Genomic DNA, 22,452 nt, shown 5'->3' with positions numbered 1-22,452 from the left:
AAAATACAGGGTTAGAGCGACACAGTTTGGCCGAAGCCTACATCTCTGAAGCTAAAATCAAATCCAAGGAACCAACAAGTCAAATGATGCGATTTCAAGCCATTCAACGAAATCCATCAACATCGGGTTTTGGACCACTCAACGAAACTAAGACATCAAAGGGGATTCTGGACCACTCAAAGGAATCCAAACCAGGATACGATTCTAGACCACTCAACGGAATTGCGGTGTAGAAAGGATTTCGAACCTCTTAACAGAATCTGAGTGGATACGATTCCGAACCACTCAACGGAATCGCAGAGTACAATGCATATCAAACCACTCAATGAAATCCAAGCTGGATACGATTCCGGACCACTCAACGGAATCCAGACGGAGTAGGGAACTTGACCACTCAACGGAACCCCAGAGGAACCCAGTTCCAAATCCCTCAACGAAACTGAGCGGAAGTCCAAGAATATGACAACGGCTCGAGGAAACAATACATGAACCAAGTACTCAATTTAGAAAGGCTGAACGAAATGCAACAAAGCACAAGTATTAAATGTAGAATGGCTCAATGAAACAAGAAATGAAATAATGAAACGAGGGGTGAAACATGTTTCGAAGCAACAAACCCCATGACAATGGGTTAACGGTCCACTACTAGCCCTCACATTTCATCATATCAAGCCAATCATACAAAACAAACCATATTTCCAATATGCACGTGAAATCACATTTCATAAAACTACATCAATAGCTAAATATAAACGTTGAATCGTAATACTAAGCGACATACATGATCCTAATTTTGATTATGACTCAATCAATAAACTTTGGACTTTCTAGTTGGTGGATGCAGCCAAATAAACTTTGGACTTTCTATTGCATCACCAAAGATTTCCTACAAACCCCACCACTGATTGTGGAAAGTAAATTGTTCTGTATACAAGAAAATCAGCTGTAAATACTACTACAACAACAATAACAAAACCTTATCTCATTCAGTGACATTGGCTGTATGAATCCAAGTCCTCCGTTAGCTTAGAAAATCAGTTGTAAAATAAAAAATAAAATTAGGTGGTAGTGCAAACTGTTCTCCAACTTGAAGTATAAAAACTCCATAAAAATCCATAGATTTATAAATCTATTAAAGTCTTCAAATTCTCAATTAAATACACCCCCTAAAGCTCCTCTCTAATCTGCAGAGCTGCATCTTTGTTTCCCTGCTCCAATTGTTCATCTGTACTCCTTTGAATGGTGGATTGGTCATCATACGTACCTCAAGTCCTCGGGTGGTCGACCCTCATCTCATGAGACATGACTCGGTCCTGCATCAATTTGGGATCCCATACGATATGTACCCCCGTTTTCTTCACCCTGAAACCAGATCCTATCACAACATAAACTTCAATGGAGTCTCCATTTTCCAAACTGAGCTCCTTGTTTGATAAATGTCCTTGCCAAATGACTTCATTTGAAGTTATTTTGTAGGGATCCATTGGCCGGACAACGAAGCTGGTGATCTTGGTATGATTTGTAATAAATATAGCAAAATGATTATGAGGTGCGTCCTTGTGTAATGATGAAGAATAAACGGTGTGCACAGTCAACGATTTTAAGTTAGAACCAGTAATTTCAGGCACTTGGATACAGACTCGATCACCCTCATTGGTGACATTTGTGAACCACTTGGCAATATCATTTCCAGGGTGGAAAATGACACCATCTCCACTCGTTGTCTTGCGCTTATGATGATTCCTCGGAAGGATATAAAAATCGTTGCTATACATGTCGATAGTCCTGAAATCCTCAGAAGAAATTGAGCAATGTAATTCAGGTGGATATTCTCTTGTCAATACCAAAGGCCAAACGGAAGGGTTGGGTTCTATAAGTTTCAGACCACTTAGAGATAAACGTGTCAGGTTCTTCAACCGTGCTATGGAAGAATATGGTAATTCTTCTATGGCCGTGTTATCTATAAGGAGAGTTGTCAATGATACCATCTCTCCTATATCCGCAACCAAGTTTTGAAATCTTGAACAGCCAGAAAGAACAAGAGTTTCAACGTGTTTCAACTTATAGAAACTCTTTGGAAGATCCTTAAGCATTATGCAGTCTTTGAGATTTACCAAAGCAAGTCTTTCGAGACATCCTACAGAGTGGTGAATCTCAAGCAAGCTCTTACAGCCCTTGAGTATCAAATACTCGAGATTTGGGAGTTTTGAGAAGTTTGGCGATTGTGTTAGGAAGTAGGAATGGCTGAGATTCAGAATCTTCAACTTCTCGAGCAACCGCAGGACAAACCCAAAAGAAAACTGTTGATGCACAAAATCGGCGAGAACTTTGGTACAACAGAAAGTGTGAAGTTTATGACCTTTGCTAGATTGCTCTGGTCATTAGTGTGGATAAGTATGTAAATGAATAGAGACAGGGAAGTAAATAACACAAGATGTACATGGTTCACCCAGATTGGCTACGTCAATGGAGTAGAGGAGTTCTCATTAGTTGTGAAGTGTTTACACAAATACATAGGTTCAAGCTTTTTGTTAGTGAGTTCTAGTGAATAGTTTAGTACAAATGACATTAGGGATTATTGTGGGAGAATGATCCCCTTTTATAGAAGAAAGTTTCTAGCTTTGTTCTGACATTGACATATGTCGTGTTGTGATTGGCCTCTGATATCGACATGTGTCGCGCTATGATTGGTCTCTGATATCGATATGTGTCGTGTTGTGATTGGCCTCCTGATTGGAGGAAAAGTCTTGTGGGTCCTTGACAGTATGCTGTTGATCGGTGCTTAATAGTTTCGGGATTGGTCAAGTATGATACAAACAAAAACAAAAATCAAAAGATAACTTGCTCGTCATCGGTCAACAAATTTCTATTTTTTTTCATCTATTAAAAGTTCAATCTAAGCCACCTGAAATAAAAAAGAAAAGAGGAAGAGTGTCTAGGCGTAAAATTCGAAGGAACAATCAATGGCTTGGTTAAGGTTATGATAGTGTACCATAGAATGCTCCCGAAACTGTATGAGCTTGCTGTACCATAGGTCGATCGAAACTAGGCTTCTTAATTGATTTAATGTTTTTTTTGGTATGAACTTTAGAGGGAATCCTCGCCAGCAAAGCCATCTTAACTTCGCGGAAAGATGTTTGTAGACTCCAGCGATCTTAGCCTCTTCATCTTTCTAAACGCTTTCATACTGAAACTAGCTTTGTCTGGTCTTAGCAAATATAGAGCGAGTCCTTCAATATCTTCCGTCCCCTACGAACAAAAGTGAATAATGAACAGGTTAGTGCATGTAAAAAAATTGATTTATATCCACACATCTGCAGTTGTTATTCTCTTGTATTACATGGAATTAACATTGTGACGATTGTGGTGGAATTAACAAAAGTGAATAACGACAGCAGTTGTGACGATTGTGGTGGTGGCGGCGGCAGGGTGACTATTGTGGTGGTGGTGGAAATAATGGCGGTGATGGTGCAAGGTTTGTGTTTGTAGTGATTGGTGGTGACGATCACTTTGTTGTCTAATGGTAAAATTGTGTGTAGCATGATAAATAATGTTATTTTTAAAAATTGATGATAGTTTTACATGAGTTGAAAATATTCAATAAAGGTTCAACTCCATTTTTTATTAATGCAACTTTTAAAAGCAGTTTGGAGCCCATAACTTATAAGATAAGCATGATATTTAACTTTTGCCAAACACTTTCTATTGCTTTAGTTTAAAGTGAAGTGGTTTTTGGGAAAAAAAATAATACCAAACGGGGCCTTATTCTTCCTTGTGGCCTTATGCCTTTATTTATGTTGATCAGATGGGATATAAATTGCCCTACAAGTAAAGTCATAAAGATATTTAATCTCCCAAATGTTATTGGATTCAATTTCTAAATTTACACAATTACATTCTTAAACAATAATAACTACAACAAATATATTTCTATTTGTTTTAGATAAATATTTACTATTATTAGGAGGAGGGGAGAGTTCGAAACTATTATAATAGTTTAGGGGAGAAAAAGTTTCGAACACGGGATGCATCAATATAAACCCAACACCCTATCGACTAAAACATTGAACCACATGCAATATTTTCTATTTTCTCTAGGAAGAATAGCATAAATGTCTATGTCATAAGCATGAAAGGGAGATAGTTTTCAGTGTGTCAAAAATACGGTCTAGCACACCAACTATCATAATACAATTACTTGAATTTTTTTTTTTAAATTTCTAACTAATTGTATTATTTCCAACAAATTGTATTATTACACTTAGTGTATTGAGCCGTATTTTTGGCATATTAAAAATTTTCCCTACAAAAGGGGACACTCATAAGAGCGTTGGAATATTCGAGATGCCAAATCCTTTGTGCTCTTTTGTATTTATGTATTTTTTGGGGTAAAATTGGCATCCATTGTGTGTACTCTTTAAATTGCTTTTTCTTCCAATCCTTTTCTCTTTTTATAGTATTTTTATTTATTGAACAAAAAGGCTTTTATTTGTATTATTATTGTATTCCTGAGCTACTCAAAAGTGTGTGTTTTTTCTTTCCATCCTTTCCGTTTCGTTTGGGCCATAAACTGCCGTGCATTGAGAATCTCTCTCTCTCTCTCTCTCTCTCTCTCTCTCTCTCTCTACACACACATGTTGTCTCAGTCTAGGAAGAATTTGTCAATGATAAGAAAGAAATGCCATGGACGTTCTAGAAAAGTTAACCTCTTAATAATTTATATTTAACCTTGTTGTTAGAGAAATGTTCTTCTCTAGACATTCAAGTTCAAAACCCTGCTGTGAATTTTTTTTTTTTGTTAACAAACGATGTTAAAGAACAAAAACTCTTTCTTTATTAAGAAAACAAATATTAGTTGTTTACACAAAAGTGCATAATAACATTTTTGAAATGTCATTAATCTGGTAAATCGATAATTTAGTTTAGAATCAAACTGAAAGTCTATGCGTGGTAATTTAGTTTGACATCAATCTCGCCATTTAAGAAAGTAAAATTTAAGATCTTTTACTTACAGGTGAAAAAAATTATCTTCGAATTGTAATATTAAGCGACAAACATGATCCTGAACTTGGTAGTGACCAAATCAATGTTCACCCACCCATTAGTTTAAAAAATGAAGCCACACTTGATGACTTATTCCCTTTCAAGTTGGTGGATGCAGCCAAATAAACTTTGGACTCTCTCTATTGCATCACCAAAGATTTCCTACAAACCCCACCACTGATTGTGGAAAGCAAATTGTCCTGTAGACGAGAAAATCAGCTGTAAAATACTACTACAACAATAACAACAAAGTCTTATTGCATTAAGCGACGTCTACTGTATGAATCCAAGTCTTCCGTTAGCTCAGAAAATCAGCTGTAAAATAAAAAATTAAATTAAGTGGTAGTGCAAACCGTTCTCCAACTTGAAGTATAAAGCTCCTCTCTATCTGCATAGCTTCATCTTTGTTTCCCTGCTCCAATTGTTCATCTGTAATGATGTATATTTAAACTAACCTAAATAATAGATTAATTTAAACCAAATTAAACTTGCAAGCACACGAATCAATTGTAGTAATATATGCAAATACGAGGTCGATCCCACATGGATTGCTTTTAATACCAATTCAACCGGTTGATTACGTGAAACTTAACTTAACTAGGAAACGAATGATTAACTAATTGATTGTGAAAAATAATAAAAACTTCAACTTAAAATTAAACTAGGAATATGAATAACGAAAACACGCAACAAATGAAAGTTTGAAAGAAATTAATGTGATGGAAGCCTAAGGTCATGAATCCACCAATAACAATCCTATTCCCTTTTCTTCAAGCCGATTACTATCCAATTACCATGCCACCATTTAAGGTTATTCTTTCTAAGATATGAATTAATCCTTGGTCAGGCATCAACTCGTGTGTCTATACGTGATAACTATATCCTATTGGTTAGGCATAGGGTTAAACACATAAAAACCCATTAAGCGTAGAAGAATCATGTCAAGTTGTCAACCAAGTAGGACTAGTTTGATATTGGTCATCCTCACTAGTTTGTTCACTCTTCCTAATCTTAGTTCCAATAAACCTAATTGATATTGGTTATCCTCTCAGATTTATCTAAATATCTAGAAACAAGTCCACAATGATGGCCAATCACAAGAACATTCGAAACTAGAATAGATTAAGCACAAAGATTAAGAACTAAACATGGCATGTAATCGAATAATAATCAACAAAGTACTTCGCAAATATTCATGTCATGGGTTCATCATAAACCTTAGAAAATAACTTAGTTACACAGAGAAATAAAAATAAAAGAAAGATAGGACCCAGAATCCATGGCAAAGCAAGTCCCTAAGCTCTTCTTCACAAATTGCGGAGATGGTGAATGGTAGTATGGTGCAGTGGTGGATGGATGATAGATGGATGGATGGATGATGGATGGATCATAGAACTTTGGGCACTTATTTATACTAGAAAAACCTTAAAAGGTCTGGGAGAAACTCTCCTAAAATAAAACAAACTCCTAAACAATTAATGACACAAACTAGGAAAGAATCCTTCTTGACTTGGGAAACACGTCATCTGTCTTGCACGCCAGTTTTTGGGTCGATTTATATTCTGGAAAATTCTGTAAAAATATGAGAAACGTAGCTTTATCTCTTATCTTTCCAGGCATATATCGCACGTCACTAGGAAAAATCGGGAAAGCCTTCAAATCTTCATTCTCCTACAGCTGCACAATTCTGACGGGAAAACAACTTCTGCGGAATTGATTTGTGAAACTGGAATGAATGGCTTCATGGAAAATTATGAAATTCGGATACAATGATCTTCAGCCTCTTAGCTTCCTTCTCCAATTGACCTTGCATCAAAACTCTTCCGGGAAGTCGAATTATCACCAAAAACGTCCTAAGTCTATGATGCATGGACACGGGTAACAGCCAGCGTATCCCGTATCTGACACGCAGGGATACGGATACGCATAGAATACGTGTGGATACGAGCCCGATACGTATCGGAATGAAGGGATACGTTATTTATTGATGAGATACGCGTATCATACTGTCGAGATACGCGTATCACACTTTTCGGATACGTTTTCAACTAAATCAGAGGATAATCCAACTAAATCAGAGGATAATCAGAAGAAAAAAAATAAAAAATAAATCAAGAAATCCGCACAGAATCGTGATTGATTCCAATTAGCTAAACTGAAACGATTGTTTGGCTAAAACCCAAAACGATTTTGGGTATAAAATAATGATTTACCTATTTTTCTTCACTTGAACCTCAGAAATCAGAATTCAGAAATCAGACTTGTCGTCTGATACTGCTCCGTCGTCTCCGTCCAACTGCTTCGTCGTCTCCGTCCAACTGCTTCGTCGTCTCCATAGTCTCCGTCTGCAACTGCTGGTAAGAGCTTTCGACTTCATTTTCACTATGTTAATTTTGAAGCTCAATTTGGTTCCCAGAAGCAGAACCCGGATCTGCAGCTGAAAGGAAAGCTGCTTTCCTGTTTTTAATTTCGAAGTTAAAGGCTATTGCTTTGAGTCCTGATTCAATGTGTAGGTTGGAAAAAGGGCTTTTGCTTTTTGTATATAATATATTAAATTAATATAGTAGTCGAATGAATGCAGCTTTGTGGCACTGTCCGTGGAAGCACTCAAAGCTTTTGTTTATATTCTTTTGCTTTTTGTATATAATATAATAAAAAGGGCCTCCATATATCCTTACGCCAACATTTTTCTATTGGAGCCTTTCATGATATTTAGATTATAATACATTGTTCTAGATATTATTGTACTTTTATGATATTTAGCTTAATCTGTTATGTAAATTGGGAATACAGTGTTCTAGATATTTAGATTATAATATTTTATGTATATGCTTTCATGATGCATTTTTTATTTCTTAAGTTAATATAAATTTTTCATGTATTAGTCTTTGTCTATACGATTATACGATGAATTGACTTTTATTGTTTATATGTTTGTTAATTTAGGAAGATGAATCACCCTGATAATCATGTGAATGATAATGCTAATCTGGATGAGATTGTTGAAAATTATAATGCTCCGCTGTGGAAGTATGTCAAAAAGCTCGAAAAAGTGGGAAATAGAGGAGGAGGAAATACTAAATTTGAGTGCAATTATTGTCAAAAAACTTATAAAGGATCCTACTCTAGGGTCAAGTTTCATTTGTTAAAAATGTCTGGAAATGGGATCGCGCCTTGCAACAAGGTTACTGATGAAACTCTTGCGGAAATGAATAAGTTAGTTCGAGAGTGTGAATACAAGTTGAAGAGTTCTGCTCCTAAACATGTTTCGTTGCCCAATACTGGTTCATTCTGTTATGATCTACCTGAAACAAATCTTGATCCAAAGAAGAGAAAGGGAATAAGTGGGCCTCTCAGTAAAGCTTTTAACAAGGAGGCTCGAGATCAATGTGATGCCGAAGTTGCAAGGATGTTTTATACAGGTGGCTTATCATTTAACCTTGCAAGAAATCCGCACTATCGGAACTCATATGTTCGTGCTTCTACACTTCCAGGGTATGTTCCACCAAGTTACAACGCACTGAGAACTACTCTTCTGCAACAAGAGAAGAGTCACATTGAGCGGTGCCTCCAACCAATCAAGCGCACATGGAGCACTAAAGGTGTAAGTGTTTGCAGTGATGGTTGGACAGATGCTCAAAGGAGACCACTTATTAATATTATGGCAGCTTGTGAAAGTGGGCCAATGTTCTTGAGAGCAATTAATTGTGAAGGTGAATACAAAGACAAGCGTTGTATTGCCAACTTTCTTACAGAAGCTATTAAAGAAATTGGTCATGAAAATGTTGTTCAAGTGATCACTGATAATGCCCCTGTTTGTAAAGCTGCTGGGTTACTTATTGAGGCCCACTATCCCCATATCTTTTGGACACCCTGTGTTGTTCACACTCTTAATCTTGCTTTGAAGAGTATATGTACTCCGAAACAAACAGAAGTTTCCTACGAGGACTGCAATTGGATTTCAACTATTGCTAGTGATGCTTGGTCCATAAAAAATTTTATTATGAACCATAGCATGAGATTGTCCATGTTTAATGAACATTGCAAACTAAAGTTACTTTCCATTGCCGAAACAAGGTTTGTTTTCTCCACTTTTTTTTTTTTTCCTTATTTAATTATAAGTTGTCCTAATTTTTAAATTTTTCAGATTTGCTTCCACACTTGTGATGCTTAGAAGATTGAAGGAAATAAAGGAAGGTTTACAACAAATGGTGATTAGCCCGAATTGGGCTTTGTACAAAGAAGATGATTTGGTTAAAGCAATGATGGTGAAGCAAAAGATATTGGATGAGGATTTTTGGGAGAAGATTGATTATATTCTTTTCTTTACAGCTCCAATATATGAGGTTATTAGAATGGCTGACACAGATAAACCTTGTCTTCACTTGGTGTATGAGTGGTGGGATGCTATGATTGAAAAGGTGAAAGCTGCTATATACAGGAATGAGCGCAAGGCATTACATGAAAAAAGCAGCTTTTTTGATGCGGTGTATCGCATTTTATTGGAGCGATGGACTAAAAGTAGCACACCACTTCATTGTTTGGCACATTCATTAAATCCAAGGTAATGATTTTGCTAACTTACTTATAAATTCTTCTAGATTAATTTTTAGTTATGAGTACATTTTTAAACTGTTATTTCTTTTATTTTAGGTATTATAGTTCAGAATGGCTCCAAGAAGACCCTAGTCGTCTTGCTCCACACCGAGATGTTGAACTTACAATTGAAAGGAAAAAGTGCTTTGAGAGATACTTTTCCAATGAGGAAATTAGAAGAAATATCAATGTGGAGTATGCCTCTTTCTCTATGTGCTTGAATGACTTTGGAGCTATTGATTCTATGAATGATAGATTTCATTTGGAACCAGTGATGTGGTGGATTGTCCATGGAGCTTCTACACCTAGTCTCCAATCCATAGCGTTGAAGCTACTTGGACAACCTTGTTCCTCCTCTTGTTGTGAAAGAAATTGGAGCACTTATAGTTTTGTTCACTCTTTAAGAAGGAACAAGATTACACCACAAAGAGCTGAGGATTTGGTATTTGTGCATAATAATCTTCGTCTTTTATCAAGGAATAGCTCAACCTACAAGGAAGGTATTACTCAATTGTGGGATGTTGGAGGAGATGGCTTTGAAAACTTGGGTGAAGAAAGTGTCGGGATGCTTGAAATAGCTAACCTTTCACTTGATGAACCGTCATTGGAGACTACTTTAGTTACTGGAGGAGACATCATGAATGTGGAAGTTGAATGAGACTTTGCTTTTTTTAATTTTCGTTTGGATTTTCATTTTAATTTTTCAAGTTTGAAGACTAATTGCTTGTTGGATGGACTATCTTTCTAATTGTTAGGAGTTTATTGAAATAAATTTAAACTTGAGTAATAAATTTGAATGTTTATTTTATAATATTTTAGATATATTTATTTATTTATATATATTTTTAATTGCCGTATCCTTGACGTATCGTGTCTTCATTTTTAGAAATTTGACGTGTCCCCGTGTCGTATCGTATCGTATCGCCGTATCCGTGTCCGTGTCCATGCATCCTAGTCCTAAGTGCACAGAATGGCTGAAACTGAGAAAAGGAAAGTAATAAGGCTCTTTTAAGACCAATTCCTTAACAAAACTTGGGGATAATTAATATGAAAATATGATAAATAATGCACCTATCATGTACTCCTTTGAATAGTGGGGTGATCATCATACGTACCTCAACTCCTCGGGTGGTCGATTCTCAACTCATGAGACATGACTTGGTCCTGCCTCATACTCCACGTCACTACGGAAATAAGCATATGGGATAGGCTCGAACTCAATCACATTTTCGTTGATCAATTCGGGATCCCATACGAGATATACCCCCGTTTTCGTCACCCTGAAACCAGATCCCATCACAATATAAACCTCAATGGAGTCTCCCCTTTCCAAACTGAGCTCCTTGTTTGATAAATGTCTTTGCCAAATGACTTCATTTGAAGTTATTGTGTAGGGATCCATTGGCCGGACAACGAAGCTGGTGATCTTGGTATGATTCGTAATAAATATAGCAAAATGATTAAGAGGTGCGTCCTTGTGTAATGATGAAGAATAAACGGTGCACAACGTCAACGATTTTAAGTTAGAACCAGTGGTTTGAGGCACTTGGAAACAGACTCGATCACCCTCATTGTCGACATTTGTGAACCAATTGGCAACATCATCTCCAGGGGGGATAATGACACCATCTCCACCCGTTGTCTTGCGCTCATGATTCCTCGGAAGGATATGAAACGATTGCGTCTCGAAATGCCTGGAAGAAATTAAGCCATCTAATAGAGTAGGATATTCTCTTGTCAATACCAAAGGCCAAACGGAAGGGTTGGGTTCTATAAGTTTCAGACCACATAGAGATAAACGTGTCAGGTTCTTCAACCGTGCTATGGAAGAATATGGTAATTCTTCTATGGCCGTGTTATCTATAAGAAGAGTTGTCAATGATACCATCTCTCCTATATCCGCAACCAAGTTTTGAAATCTTGAACAGCCAGAAAGAACAAGAGTTTCAACGTGTTTCAACTTATAGAAACTCTTTGGAAGATCCTTGAGCATTATGCAGTCTTTGAGATTTACCAAAGCAAGTCTTTCAAGACATCCTACAGAGTGGTGAATCTCGAGCAAGCTCTTGCAGCCCTTGAGTACCAAATACTCGAGATTTGGGAGTTTTGAGAAGTTTGGCAATTGTTTTAGGAAGTAGGAATGGCTGAGATTCAGAATCTTCAACTTCTCGAGCAACTGCAAGACAAACCCAAAAGAAAACAAAAATCAAAATAGATAACTTGATCGTCATCTGCCAATGAGTTTCTATTTTTTTCATCCATTAAAATTTCAATCTAAGCCACCTGAAATCAAAAGGAAGAGGAAGAGTGTCTAGGCGTAAAACTCGAAGGAACAATCAATGGCTTGGTTAAGGTTATGATAGTATACCATAGAATGCTCCCAAAACTGTCTGAGGTTGCTGCACCGTAGGTCGAACTGTCTGAGGTTGCTGTACTGTAGGTCGATAGAAACTAGGCTTCTTAATTGATTTAATGCTTTTTTTGGTATGAACTTTAGAGGGAATCCTCGCCAGCAAATCCATCTTAACTTTTCGGAAAGATGTTTGTACTCTCCAGTGAGCTGTACACGATTAAGTTGGAGCAATCTCAGACTCTTCATCTTTTTAAAAGCTTTCATATTGAAATTAGCTTTGTCTGGTCTTAGCAAATTTAGAGCGAGTCCTTCAATTTCTTCTGTTCCCTAATAAAAAACAGTGAATAAGGAACAGGTTAGTGCATATGTGCAAAAATGAATTACATACAAACATCTGCAGTTGTTATTCTCTTGTATTGTATGGAATCAAGTACTTACAGATTTGTCCGTTAGTACACCTATTGCATCTTCTTGGCACCACAATCTACTACACCTGCCAGGGTGGTTTGGAAATTTTGCACGCACGATTTCTCTGCCCATGTCTCGAAGTAGATCATGCATCACGAGCTTGTTTTTCTCATCGACAGTTACAAGGCATCGTTGCAGGAGGACACTAATTCCAATTTCTGCAAAAAACCCACAACCGTCCAGGATCCTTGTGACATAGTTCCTGTCCATTCCTATGAAGAAACAAGATATATCAAGGAATATTTCCCTCTCATCCTCATCACTTAGTGCATCAAAGCTTATTTTAAGCTTTTCTTGAATTTCAAAACGAGGAATTTTTTCCAACTTCTTCAATGTGCTTGTCCAATCTCTTAAGCTTCTTTTAAACAGAAAAGAACCTAAAACTTCAAGAGCAAGCGGTAAACCTCCACAGTAACCAAGAACACTTCTTGTCAGTTCACTGTATTCTTCATTAGGACAGGGATTTCGAAAGGCATGCCAACTAAAGAGCTCAAGAGCTTCTTCTTCCTTCATTTTTCGAGCCAGATATATTATATTGACTTCAACTTGCTCCAGTAGGTGTCGATCTCTGGTTGTAATAAAAATTTTACTTCCTCGACCAAAGGAGTCCCGGGCTATAGCTAAAGCATTTAGTTGGTCCACATCATCTACATCGTCAATTATGACCAGTACCGCTCTGCTTCTAAGTTTTTCTTTTATCACATTAATACCTCTATGAACATCACCAACCTCCATCTTGGTTGGTTTGAAGATATCAGAAAGAAGCTTTTCTTGCAAATTCGTCATGCCATTCAATTCCTTTGCAGTTTCCCTAACATTTCCAAGGAAACTTTTGTACACAAAGCTATGGTAGAACTTGTTATAGATGGCTTTTGCAACTGATGTTTTCCCCATTCCACCCATACCCCAAATTCCGACCACTTGAACATCGTATGATCCCCTGTCTAAGCTGTTAATCTCGTTCACCCGAGAATCTATTCCAACTTGGTAGACAGCTACATTTAAGTATGTGGTATCGAGTTGCTTAGTGATCTCGCCAATAATTCTTCTGATAAACAGCGCCTCGTGCCTGTCAATTAGATTTAGAAGCACAACTAAGGCTCGCTATGCAGTACACATTCCGGCTATAGATCGCTTAGAGAAAAACAAAAAATAGTGGTATTTGCTAGCAACAACATAATGGAGGCAGTCAATCAATATAGATTGATCCGAAATTTGATTCAAATTCAATATAGCACGTACGGGTACATAAGAAATGTATTGAATCGATTCTTTTTAATGGATAGATCCAATCACAACTTTGAATATGGAATTCAAAGGAATCAAATAGGAAATGATAATCTGAATCATAGAACTATGTTATCCAACATTTATCAAATTTGAAGGAGTCAGAAGAAATGGTTCCGTTCTCTTAAGAGATCCATGATCGGGAGGTGAATGATTTAATGAATCAAAATGATGGATCTTGAACTAGGGAATCAAATTTTATTTAAGGTTTTATCGACCTTATTCACTCATGTTAATAAGGTCGATAAGATAAGCAGTAAAAGAAGATTGATAAGTTAAAGAGTTATTACCCGTTTGCAGTGTTTTTAAGATCCCAACCGGACAAATTTGAAGCTTCCGTAAGAGCAGCTCTCCACCTCGCTACCTTATCTGTATCTTCATGGAAGCATTCTTCATGTTTCTGAAATGCTTGTGCAAAACTAGCACTAGTCTGTTTCCTGACATGTGAAGGATCGACATCGTAGAATACTGGCAAGACTATTTGTCCAAGTCTTCTCCTACACTCCATGATCTCCACAAGCTCCTGAAGACACCAGCTTGAATCTGCATACCTCTTTGAGAAGACGACGATGGAAATCCTAGACCCTCGGATTGCCTGCACCAGTTCTGCTGTTATTTCTTCCCCTCCTCTTAGCTGGTTGTCAATAAACACGTTGACTCCGGCCTCTTTCAGTGTCATGCAGAGGTGGCCTGTGAAGCCGTTCCGTGTGTCTTCGCCTCTGAAGCTCAAGAACACGTCGTGCATCCAACGTTTCGATGAGGAGGATGCTTCATGCTGTGTCCTGGTACTCATTGTTATGGGAGAGAGCTGCAAAATCTCAATTGGCAGGCTACTTAAGGAAGGAGGGTCAACTCATAGAAAAGCCAACCAATTGGAAAACCAAACCGTACTCAAGATGTATAATTCTGGTGTTTAATAGTTAATACAATTCAAACAAAAAACTTAGTTGTTCAATAATTAATTAATATTAATATTATTATTATTATTTTTTTTTTTATGTTTCACCACTGGAATATAATGTATGTATGATTGATTAAAGTAAGAACAATGACTTGCTGTTGAAAGAAGAGTTGGAGCTCCCGCTAAAAACCTAATTAAAATCGACAAGTGTTGGAACAAGCGGGGTGATGTTGGTTCTAAGTTTTAATTCTTTAATTTTTTTTGGGCAGGTGTGCAATGGTGATTGGGCACTTGTTCAATTCATCAAGAGCTCCTGCTCTTCTTTCAACAGCCAATCATTCTTCTTAATGTCCAAATAAGCATAGGAAATTTGAGTACATTATACTAACATTAAAAGTGGAAGACTTGGCGCAAAACCTAGCGTTGTGACGTTCTAGAATTCATACGGCCTACCCCATTTAGTAGAATAAGACTTTGTTTTTGTTGTTGTATAATAAGATTAAGAGCACATCAATCCTAATCGTGGGTTGATATTTTGGGATTAGTATTTGTTTTGTTACAATTTACAACTGATATATTCAAGTGGAGCGAGATAAATGCAGAGGTAAATGCTCTTAATCATTTGTGTCTTGAAAAAATTGCAGCATATAAGATTAAAGAAGGCTTCCTATGCTACTACTTAAAGAGATGATGCTTTATCAACCCTTGTGTAAAAAGGGAGGTGAATTTCGCACTCAATTCTCCATTTGCACTCTTTTTTTTTGGTTTTCCAAATCTACCATTGAAATGTTTTATTTTCTTTTAGGGAGGTCATTATTCGCGCTCCATCTTTTTCCAATTGTTTCGTAAAGAAACTAGAGCAAGCTACCACAAAACAAAAGATCTTTCTAAAGAACTTTTATTCGGAAATATCATATGTCTATGGTTCAGGCCTCTTACTCGAACAAGTAAGCAAGTAAACTACGTTTTGGAAGGAGGAAATATGATGAGAGGACCAATCCACCAAACCACCCGAAATATTAGCAAACAAGGCCTTGCACTATTATTCTTGTTATGTTCCAATCTACTATAGACAATTGTTTATTAAATATTATTTTCTCTATTCTTATTGTAAATTTAATAGAATGTAGATGGAAATTGAAAGACCGATTTTATTATGTAAATTCAGCTACTTTGATTGGTTTGTGAGGGGTTTTTTCTAGCATGATCTAAGATTATTCATTTACTTCAAATATTTGACTTTCCTTTTGTCAATCCACGCATATAAGTAATTTAAAACGTGTAAGTCGCGCATATCATACTGTGATTCAAAAAATGTCTTCTATACGTGCGAGCGCGTGCATGAAGGCTAGTGTAGATAATTATGTCAAATGCTTTCCAAAAACATCGTGGACAACCCAAGTCATACAGACACTGTTGACAAAACAGAACAAGTGCAGGAAGAGTCTAAATTCGGGCAAAATATATAGAATCATGAATGTTATGCTAATTAATGATGTCCAACATTTTACGGGAACATCATGGGCAACCTGAGTTATATGGCCACTGTTGATGAAATTGAATCAGTGATGACATACCCGACCCCAGTGGCGAAGTCAGGATTTACCGAGGGATGGGGGCGAAATTCAAAAGAGTACAAAGTTCAATCGAAGCGGTTGCTTTCACATTGGAGAGGGGCAAAATTCCTCGTAACTTGTTATTCAAGCTCAACCAAATTGATGTACACAACTAGAGTTTTAGCCTAATTTTTCTAAGTTATTATTGAATTTATTTGAACTTGGTCAAAGTAGATAGGATTTCCAAACTAAAATTGAGTATAATGAGTTCTTGAGATCACCTCTCTTCTATTTTTAATGTGTACACAACTAGAGTTTTAGCCTAATTTTTCTAAGTTATTATTGAATTTATTTGAACTTGGTCAAAGTAGATAGGATTTCCAAACTAAAATTGAGTATAATGAGTTCTTGAGATCACCTCTCTTCTCTTTTTAATGAGTGAATAAAGGCTCCAATTTTCCAATATATTTTTCACCTTCCTTTCTTTGATTGAGAAAAATAAAAGATTAGAAAGCCATAAAGGGACAATTTAGTCAAAAACCCAGAAAAATCAAATGGTCCACAATATCCCCAGGTGGCTGGCTCTCTGCAAGTCTTACTATTTCTTCCCAAACCCATCAAATCAATTTAACTCAACTTTGTGCTTCTCCATCGAAGTTCTTGTTGTCACTCTACTGTGCTGAACAAAACCCAGTTCGTCAAATCTTTGATCTTCCTCCACCAATTGATCAAGACACCATTTTTCCACAATCCACACCCATAAATCGAGCTAATTAGAACAACCCACTTCCTAGTTCTTCCCTTTTTTTTCTTTTTCTGCTACCAATATACTGCAATCATTCTGCTGAATAGAACCCAATTTGTCAAATATTTGATCTCACCCCCACCAATTAATCAAGCCACCATTTTTTCCACAACCCACTACACAATTCTTCAACCTTTTTTATTTTTCTTTACCTGAACTAATTTTCTTGACAATGAAGCTTCAATGGAATCCAATACCAATACTTTTGCACCTTTTTCTCCTTCAACTTACCATTTCCACAACTTTCTCCCTAAGCCCCATGAACTGTACGGACACAACTTGCCTATGCACCTCCTTTTTGGCCTTTAAGCCGGAACCCAATGAGACTCTGCTGGTGATTCAAGGCTTACTTCCAAAAATCAACCACAGCGTTTCAGGAGTCCAAGAACGAAAGGGCTAAACCAGCGCTCCAAGCTTGTTTGTTCGGCGAAGGGAGTGGCGGTCGCCACTCCTCGCCCTCACGTGGCTTCGCCACTGCCCGACCCAATAGCCATAGAGGTTGTAAATGATATAGGACCAGTTGGGGTTGATGTGCTTTTTCTAAATTAAAAAAAAAAACAAAAACTGTTATTGATATGCTCTAAGAATAATTAGCTATAAAATAAAGCAGTTGAGCATTTGGTAAACTATATTTTTAAAAGTGTTGTGACTAAGCAAAACAATGTAAAAGCGTTTGGTAAAATTTAATTTTGAAGTGATATAACTATATATGATGAAAAAAATGGACATGGTAGGGGAGTTGGCAACGACAGCAGTGGTAATGATTGTGGTGGCGGCGGCGGTAGGGTGACGATTGTGGTGGTGGAGGGAATAATGGCAGTGATGGTGCAAGGTTAGTGTTTGTAGTGGTATGTGGCAACGATCACTTTGTTGTCCAATGGATAAAATGTGTGTAGCATGATAAATAATGTTATTTTTAAAAAATTGATGATAGTTTTATACAAATTGAAAATATTCAATAAAAGTTCAACTCCTTTTTTTTATTAAAGTAGCTTTTAAAAGCAGTTTGGAGCCCATAACTTTTAAGATAAGCATGATATTTAACTTTTGCCAAACACTTTTTATTGCTTCAGTTTAAAGTGAAGAAGTGTTTGGTGAAAAAATAACACCAAACAAGGCCTTATTCTTCCTTGTGGCCTTATGCCTTTATTTATGCTAATCAGATGAGATTTACTTGCCCTATAAGTAAAGTCATAAAGAGATTTAATCTCTCATATGTTATTGGATTCAATTTCTAAATTTACACAATTACATTCTTAAACAATAATAACTACAGCAAATATTTCCATTTGTTTTAGATAAATATTTACTATTATTAGGGGAGGGAAGAGTTCGAAACTATTACAATAGTTTAGAGGAGAAAGAGTTTTGAACGTGAGATGCATGTATATAAACTCAACATCCTATCGACTAAAACATTGGACCACATTCAATATTTTCTATTTTCTCTAGGAAGATTAGCATAAATGTCTATGTCATAGGCAGGAAGGGGAGATAGTTTTCAGTGTGTAAAAAATAAGGTCCGGCACACCAACTATTGTAATACAATTAATTGAAATTTTTTTGTCAATCTTCTAACCAATTGTATTATTACACTTAATGTATTAAACCGTATTTTCGGTACACTAAAATTTTTTCTTATAAAGGGGACGCTCATAAGTGCATTGGAATATTCGTGATGCAAAATCCATTGTGCTTTTTGTATTTTTGTATTTTTTTTGGGGTAAAATTGACATCCATTATGTGCATTCTTTAAATTGCTGTTCCTTCTATTTTTTTTCTTCTCTTTTTGTAGTATTTTTATGGGAGCTTTATAAATAAAGATAAAAACTTTTGTTATATGTCAAAAAACTCCATTAGTTTTTAAACATGTCAATGAGAAACAAAAACATAAAAACAATTAAAACCCATCCCATAAACATGAAAACAATGTTTTAAAATATTAGTCACATCCCTAAGGCTTTAGGTCTGTTAATAGAACTCAACCCTCACAGCTCCAACAAAATTAATATGTGTCATAAGCTCAATCCATCCTCAACTATTTATGCCGAATCAGTTGTGAAACTATATGCAGAATTAGTTTGTATCATTTATTACTAGAATTAGTTCAACCCGTCCACGACTATTTTTGCATAGTCAGTTCAATCCGTCCTCAACCATTTTTGCATAATCAGTTCAATCAGTCTTCGATCATTTTTACCGAATCAATTCAATCCGTCTTCGACCATTTTTGCAGAATCAGTTTAATTAGTCCTCGTCCTCGGCTATTTTTGCAGAATCATTTAACCCGTCATCGGCCATTTTTGCAGAATCAGTTCAACCTGTCTTTGAACATTTTTACAGAATCTGTTCAACCTGTCCTCAACTATTTTTGCAGAATCAGTTCAACCGGTCTTTGAGCATTTTTTTTGCAGAATCAGTTTAGCATGTCCTCGACCATTTTTTTTTGTAGAATCAGTTCAACCCATCCTCAACCATTTTTGCAGAATTAGTTCAACCTATCTTCGACCATTTTCACAGAATCATTCAATCCACCCTCAACCATTTTTGCAAAATCAGTTCAATCAGTCGTTGACCATTTTTGCATCAACCCATCCTCATCTATTTTTGTAAAATTAGTTCAATCAATTCTCGACCATTTTTGTAGAATCAATTTCAAATAACTTGACCCTAGTAAAATCTAAGGAAAACTAATGAAAATGTCTTGAAAATTTTGAGTTTTAACGATAATGACAAAATAAAGGGTAAAGTAAGTAGTCTCAGGATTGACTTTTTAGTGTAAAAATGTGGTTTTTCGTTAAAGTGAACAATACTGTAATCTTTTCATTAAAGTTCCTAAAATCTATTTATGTGGTCTCTTCCACATTTTTTTACTAGTTAAAAAAAAAAAGTCTCATATACTCATTTTGGTAACTCTTTCTATCCTTTTGTTTTGGTACACACATGCAGGGTATCAGCTATGGAAGAGGATCCTCTCCTGAGCTCAGGATGGGGATCCTTCTGACCAGCCCATCCGGACTGTTCAAATTTAATCTAACGGTTGTAATTATTATAATTTTAGAAGACTAACGGTTCGGATGAACTGGTCAGGAGGATTCTCATCCTGAGCTCAGGAGAGGATCCTCTTCCATTAACTATCAAGAAACAAAGCTGGAGAGATTTCAAAAGCCAAAAGAACTTCCAAAAAAAAAAAAAAAAAAAAAAGCTGGAGAGTTTTTCTCATCGACAGTTACAAGGCATCGTTGAAGGAGGACACTAATTCCGATTTCTGCAAAAAACCCACAACCGTCCAAGATCCTTGTGATATAGTTCCTGTCCATTCCTATGAAGAAACAAGATATATCAAGGAATATTTCCCTCTCATCCTCATCACTTAGTGCATCAAAGCTTATTTTAAGCTTTTCTTGAATTTCAAAACGAGGAATTTTTTCCAACTTCTTCAATGTGCTTGTCCAATCTCTTAAGCTTCTTTTAAACAGAAAAGAACCTAAAACTTCAAGAGCAAGCGGTAAACCTCCACAGTAACCAAGAACACTTCTTGTCAGTTCACTGTATTCTTCATTAGGACAGGGATTTCGAAAGGCATGCCAACTAAAGAGCTCAAGAGCTTCTTCTTCCTTCATTTTTCGAGCCAGATATATTATATTAACTTCAACTTGCTCCAGTAGGTGTCGATCTCTGGTTGTAATAAAAATTTTACTTCCTCGACCAAAGGAGTCCCGGGCTATAGCTAAAGCATTTAATTGGTCCACATGATCTACATCGTCAATTATGACCAGTACCTCTCTGCTTCGAAGTTTTTCTTTTATCAGATTAATACCTCTATGAACATCACCAACCTCCACCTTGGTTGGTTTGAAGATATCAGAAAGAAGCTTTTCTTGCAAATTCGTCATGCCATTCGATTCCTTTGCAATTTCCCTAACATTTGCAAGGAAACTTTTGCACTCAAAGCTATGGTAGAACTTGTTATAGATGGCTTTTGCAACTGATGTTTTCCCCATTCCACCCATGCCCCAAATTCCGACCATTTGAACATCGTATGATCCCCCGTCTAAGCTGTTAATCTCGTTCACCCGAGAATCTATTCCCACTTGGTAGACAGCTACATTTAAGTACGTGGTATCGAGTTGCTTAGTGATCTCGCCAATAATTCTTCTGATAAACTGCGCCTCATGCCTGTCAATTAGATTTAGAAGCACAACTAAGACTCGCTATGCAGTACACATTCTGGCTATAGATCAATTAGAGAAAAACAAAAAATAGTGGTATTTGCTAGCAACAACATAATGGAGGCAGTGAATCAATATAGATTGCTCCGAAATCTGATTCAAATCCAATATAGCACGTATGGGTACATAAGAAATGTATTGAATCGATTCTTTTTAATGGATAGATCCGATCACAACTTCGAATATGGAATTCAAAGGAATCAAATAGGAAATGATAATCTGAATCATAGAACTATCTTATCCAACATTTATCAAATTTGAAAGAGTCAGAAGAAATGGTTCGGCTCTCTTAAGAGATCCTTGAATCGGGAGGTGAATGATTTTATGAATCAAAATGATGGATCTTGAACTAGGGAATCAAATTTTATTTAAGGTTTTATTATATAGCAGTAAAAGAAGATTGACAAGTTAAAGAATTATTACCCATTTGCAGTGTTTTTGAGATCCCAACCGGACAAATTTGAAGCTTCCGTAAGAGCAGCTCTCCACCTCGCTACCTTATCTGTATCTTCATGGAAGCATTCTTCATGTTTCTGAAATGCTTGTGCAAAACTAGCACTAGTCTGTTTCCTGACATGTGAAGGATCGACATCGTAGAATACTGGCAAGACTATTTGTCCAAGTCTTCTCCTACACTCCATGATCTCCACAAGCTCCTGAAGACACCAGCTTGAATCTGCATACCTCTTTGAGAAGACGACGACGGAAATCCTAGACCCTCGGATTGCCTGCACCAGTTCTGCTGTTATTTCTTCCCCTCTTCTTAGCTGGTTGTCTATAAACACGTTGACTCCAGCCTCTTTCAGTGTCATGCAGAGGTGGCCTGTGAAGCCGTTCCGTGTGTCTTCGCCTCTGAAGCTCAAGAACACGTCGTGCATCCAACGTTTCGATGAGGAGGATGCTTCATGCTGTGTCCTGGTACTCATTGTTATGGGAGAGAGCTGCAAAATCTCAATTGGCAGGCTACTTAAGGAAGGAGGGTCAACTCATAGAAAAGCCAACCAATTGGAAAACCAAACCGTACTCAAGATGTATAATTCTGGTGTTTAATAGTTAATACAATTCAAACAAAAAACTTAGTTGTTCAATAATTAATTAATATTAATATTATTATTTTTATTTTTATTTTTTATGTTTCACCACTGGAATATAATGTATGTATGATTGATTAAAGTAAGAACAATGACTTGCTGTTGAAAGAAGAGTTGGAG

General features: G+C 36.6%; 2 protein-coding genes and 2 pseudogenes across 4 annotated transcripts; 1 reads left to right on the top strand and 3 right to left on the bottom strand.

Moving 5' to 3' along the window:
- Window positions 1-1,265: 1,265 nt before the first annotated feature.
- LOC137717167 (uncharacterized) lies at window positions 1,266-7,420 on the bottom strand (annotated as a pseudogene).
- Window positions 7,421-7,921: 501 nt separating this feature from the next.
- Window positions 7,922-10,450, top strand: LOC137743912 (uncharacterized). The gene is made up of 3 exons (XM_068483840.2): window positions 7,922-9,120; window positions 9,191-9,607; window positions 9,697-10,450. Exons 1-3 carry the CDS (start codon window positions 7,994-7,996, stop codon window positions 10,295-10,297), a joined length of 2,145 nt encoding a protein of 714 aa, XP_068339941.2. The 5' UTR covers window positions 7,922-7,993; the 3' UTR covers window positions 10,298-10,450.
- A 143-nt stretch (window positions 10,451-10,593) lies between these two features.
- On the bottom strand, window positions 10,594-14,605 carry LOC137718575 (disease resistance protein RPV1). Of its 2 annotated transcripts, XM_088698904.1 has the most exons (5): window positions 14,038-14,605; window positions 12,431-13,529; window positions 12,008-12,319; window positions 10,755-11,815; window positions 10,594-10,619 (listed from the first exon to the last, which is right to left on the bottom strand). In XM_088698904.1, the coding sequence occupies exons 1-4, from the start codon at window positions 14,538-14,540 to the stop codon at window positions 10,784-10,786; spliced, it is 2,946 nt and encodes a 981-aa protein (XP_088555030.1). In that variant the 5' UTR covers window positions 14,541-14,605; the 3' UTR covers window positions 10,594-10,619; window positions 10,755-10,783. The 2 variants fall into 2 exon arrangements, with proteins under 2 accessions (XP_088555030.1, XP_068314225.2); XM_068458124.2 differs by lacking the exon at window positions 10,594-10,619 and having other exon boundaries at window positions 10,690-11,815.
- Window positions 14,606-17,405: 2,800 nt separating this feature from the next.
- LOC148694618 (disease resistance protein RPV1 pseudogene) lies at window positions 17,406-22,249 on the bottom strand (annotated as a pseudogene). The gene is made up of 3 exons (XR_015965627.1): window positions 21,665-22,249; window positions 20,216-21,188; window positions 17,406-17,549 (listed from the first exon to the last, which is right to left on the bottom strand). The product of XR_015965627.1 is annotated as a disease resistance protein RPV1 pseudogene (transcript).
- Between the last annotated feature and the right edge of the window lie 203 nt (window positions 22,250-22,452).

Source organism: Pyrus communis, chromosome 8 (assembly GCF_041283825.1).
Source record: "Pyrus communis isolate YQ-2024b chromosome 8, ASM4128382v1, whole genome shotgun sequence".
Lineage (NCBI taxonomy): Eukaryota > Viridiplantae > Streptophyta > Magnoliopsida > Rosales > Rosaceae > Pyrus > Pyrus communis.
The sequence above is the reverse complement of the archived record's forward strand: the minus strand, read 5'-3'. Positions and strand labels throughout refer to the sequence as shown.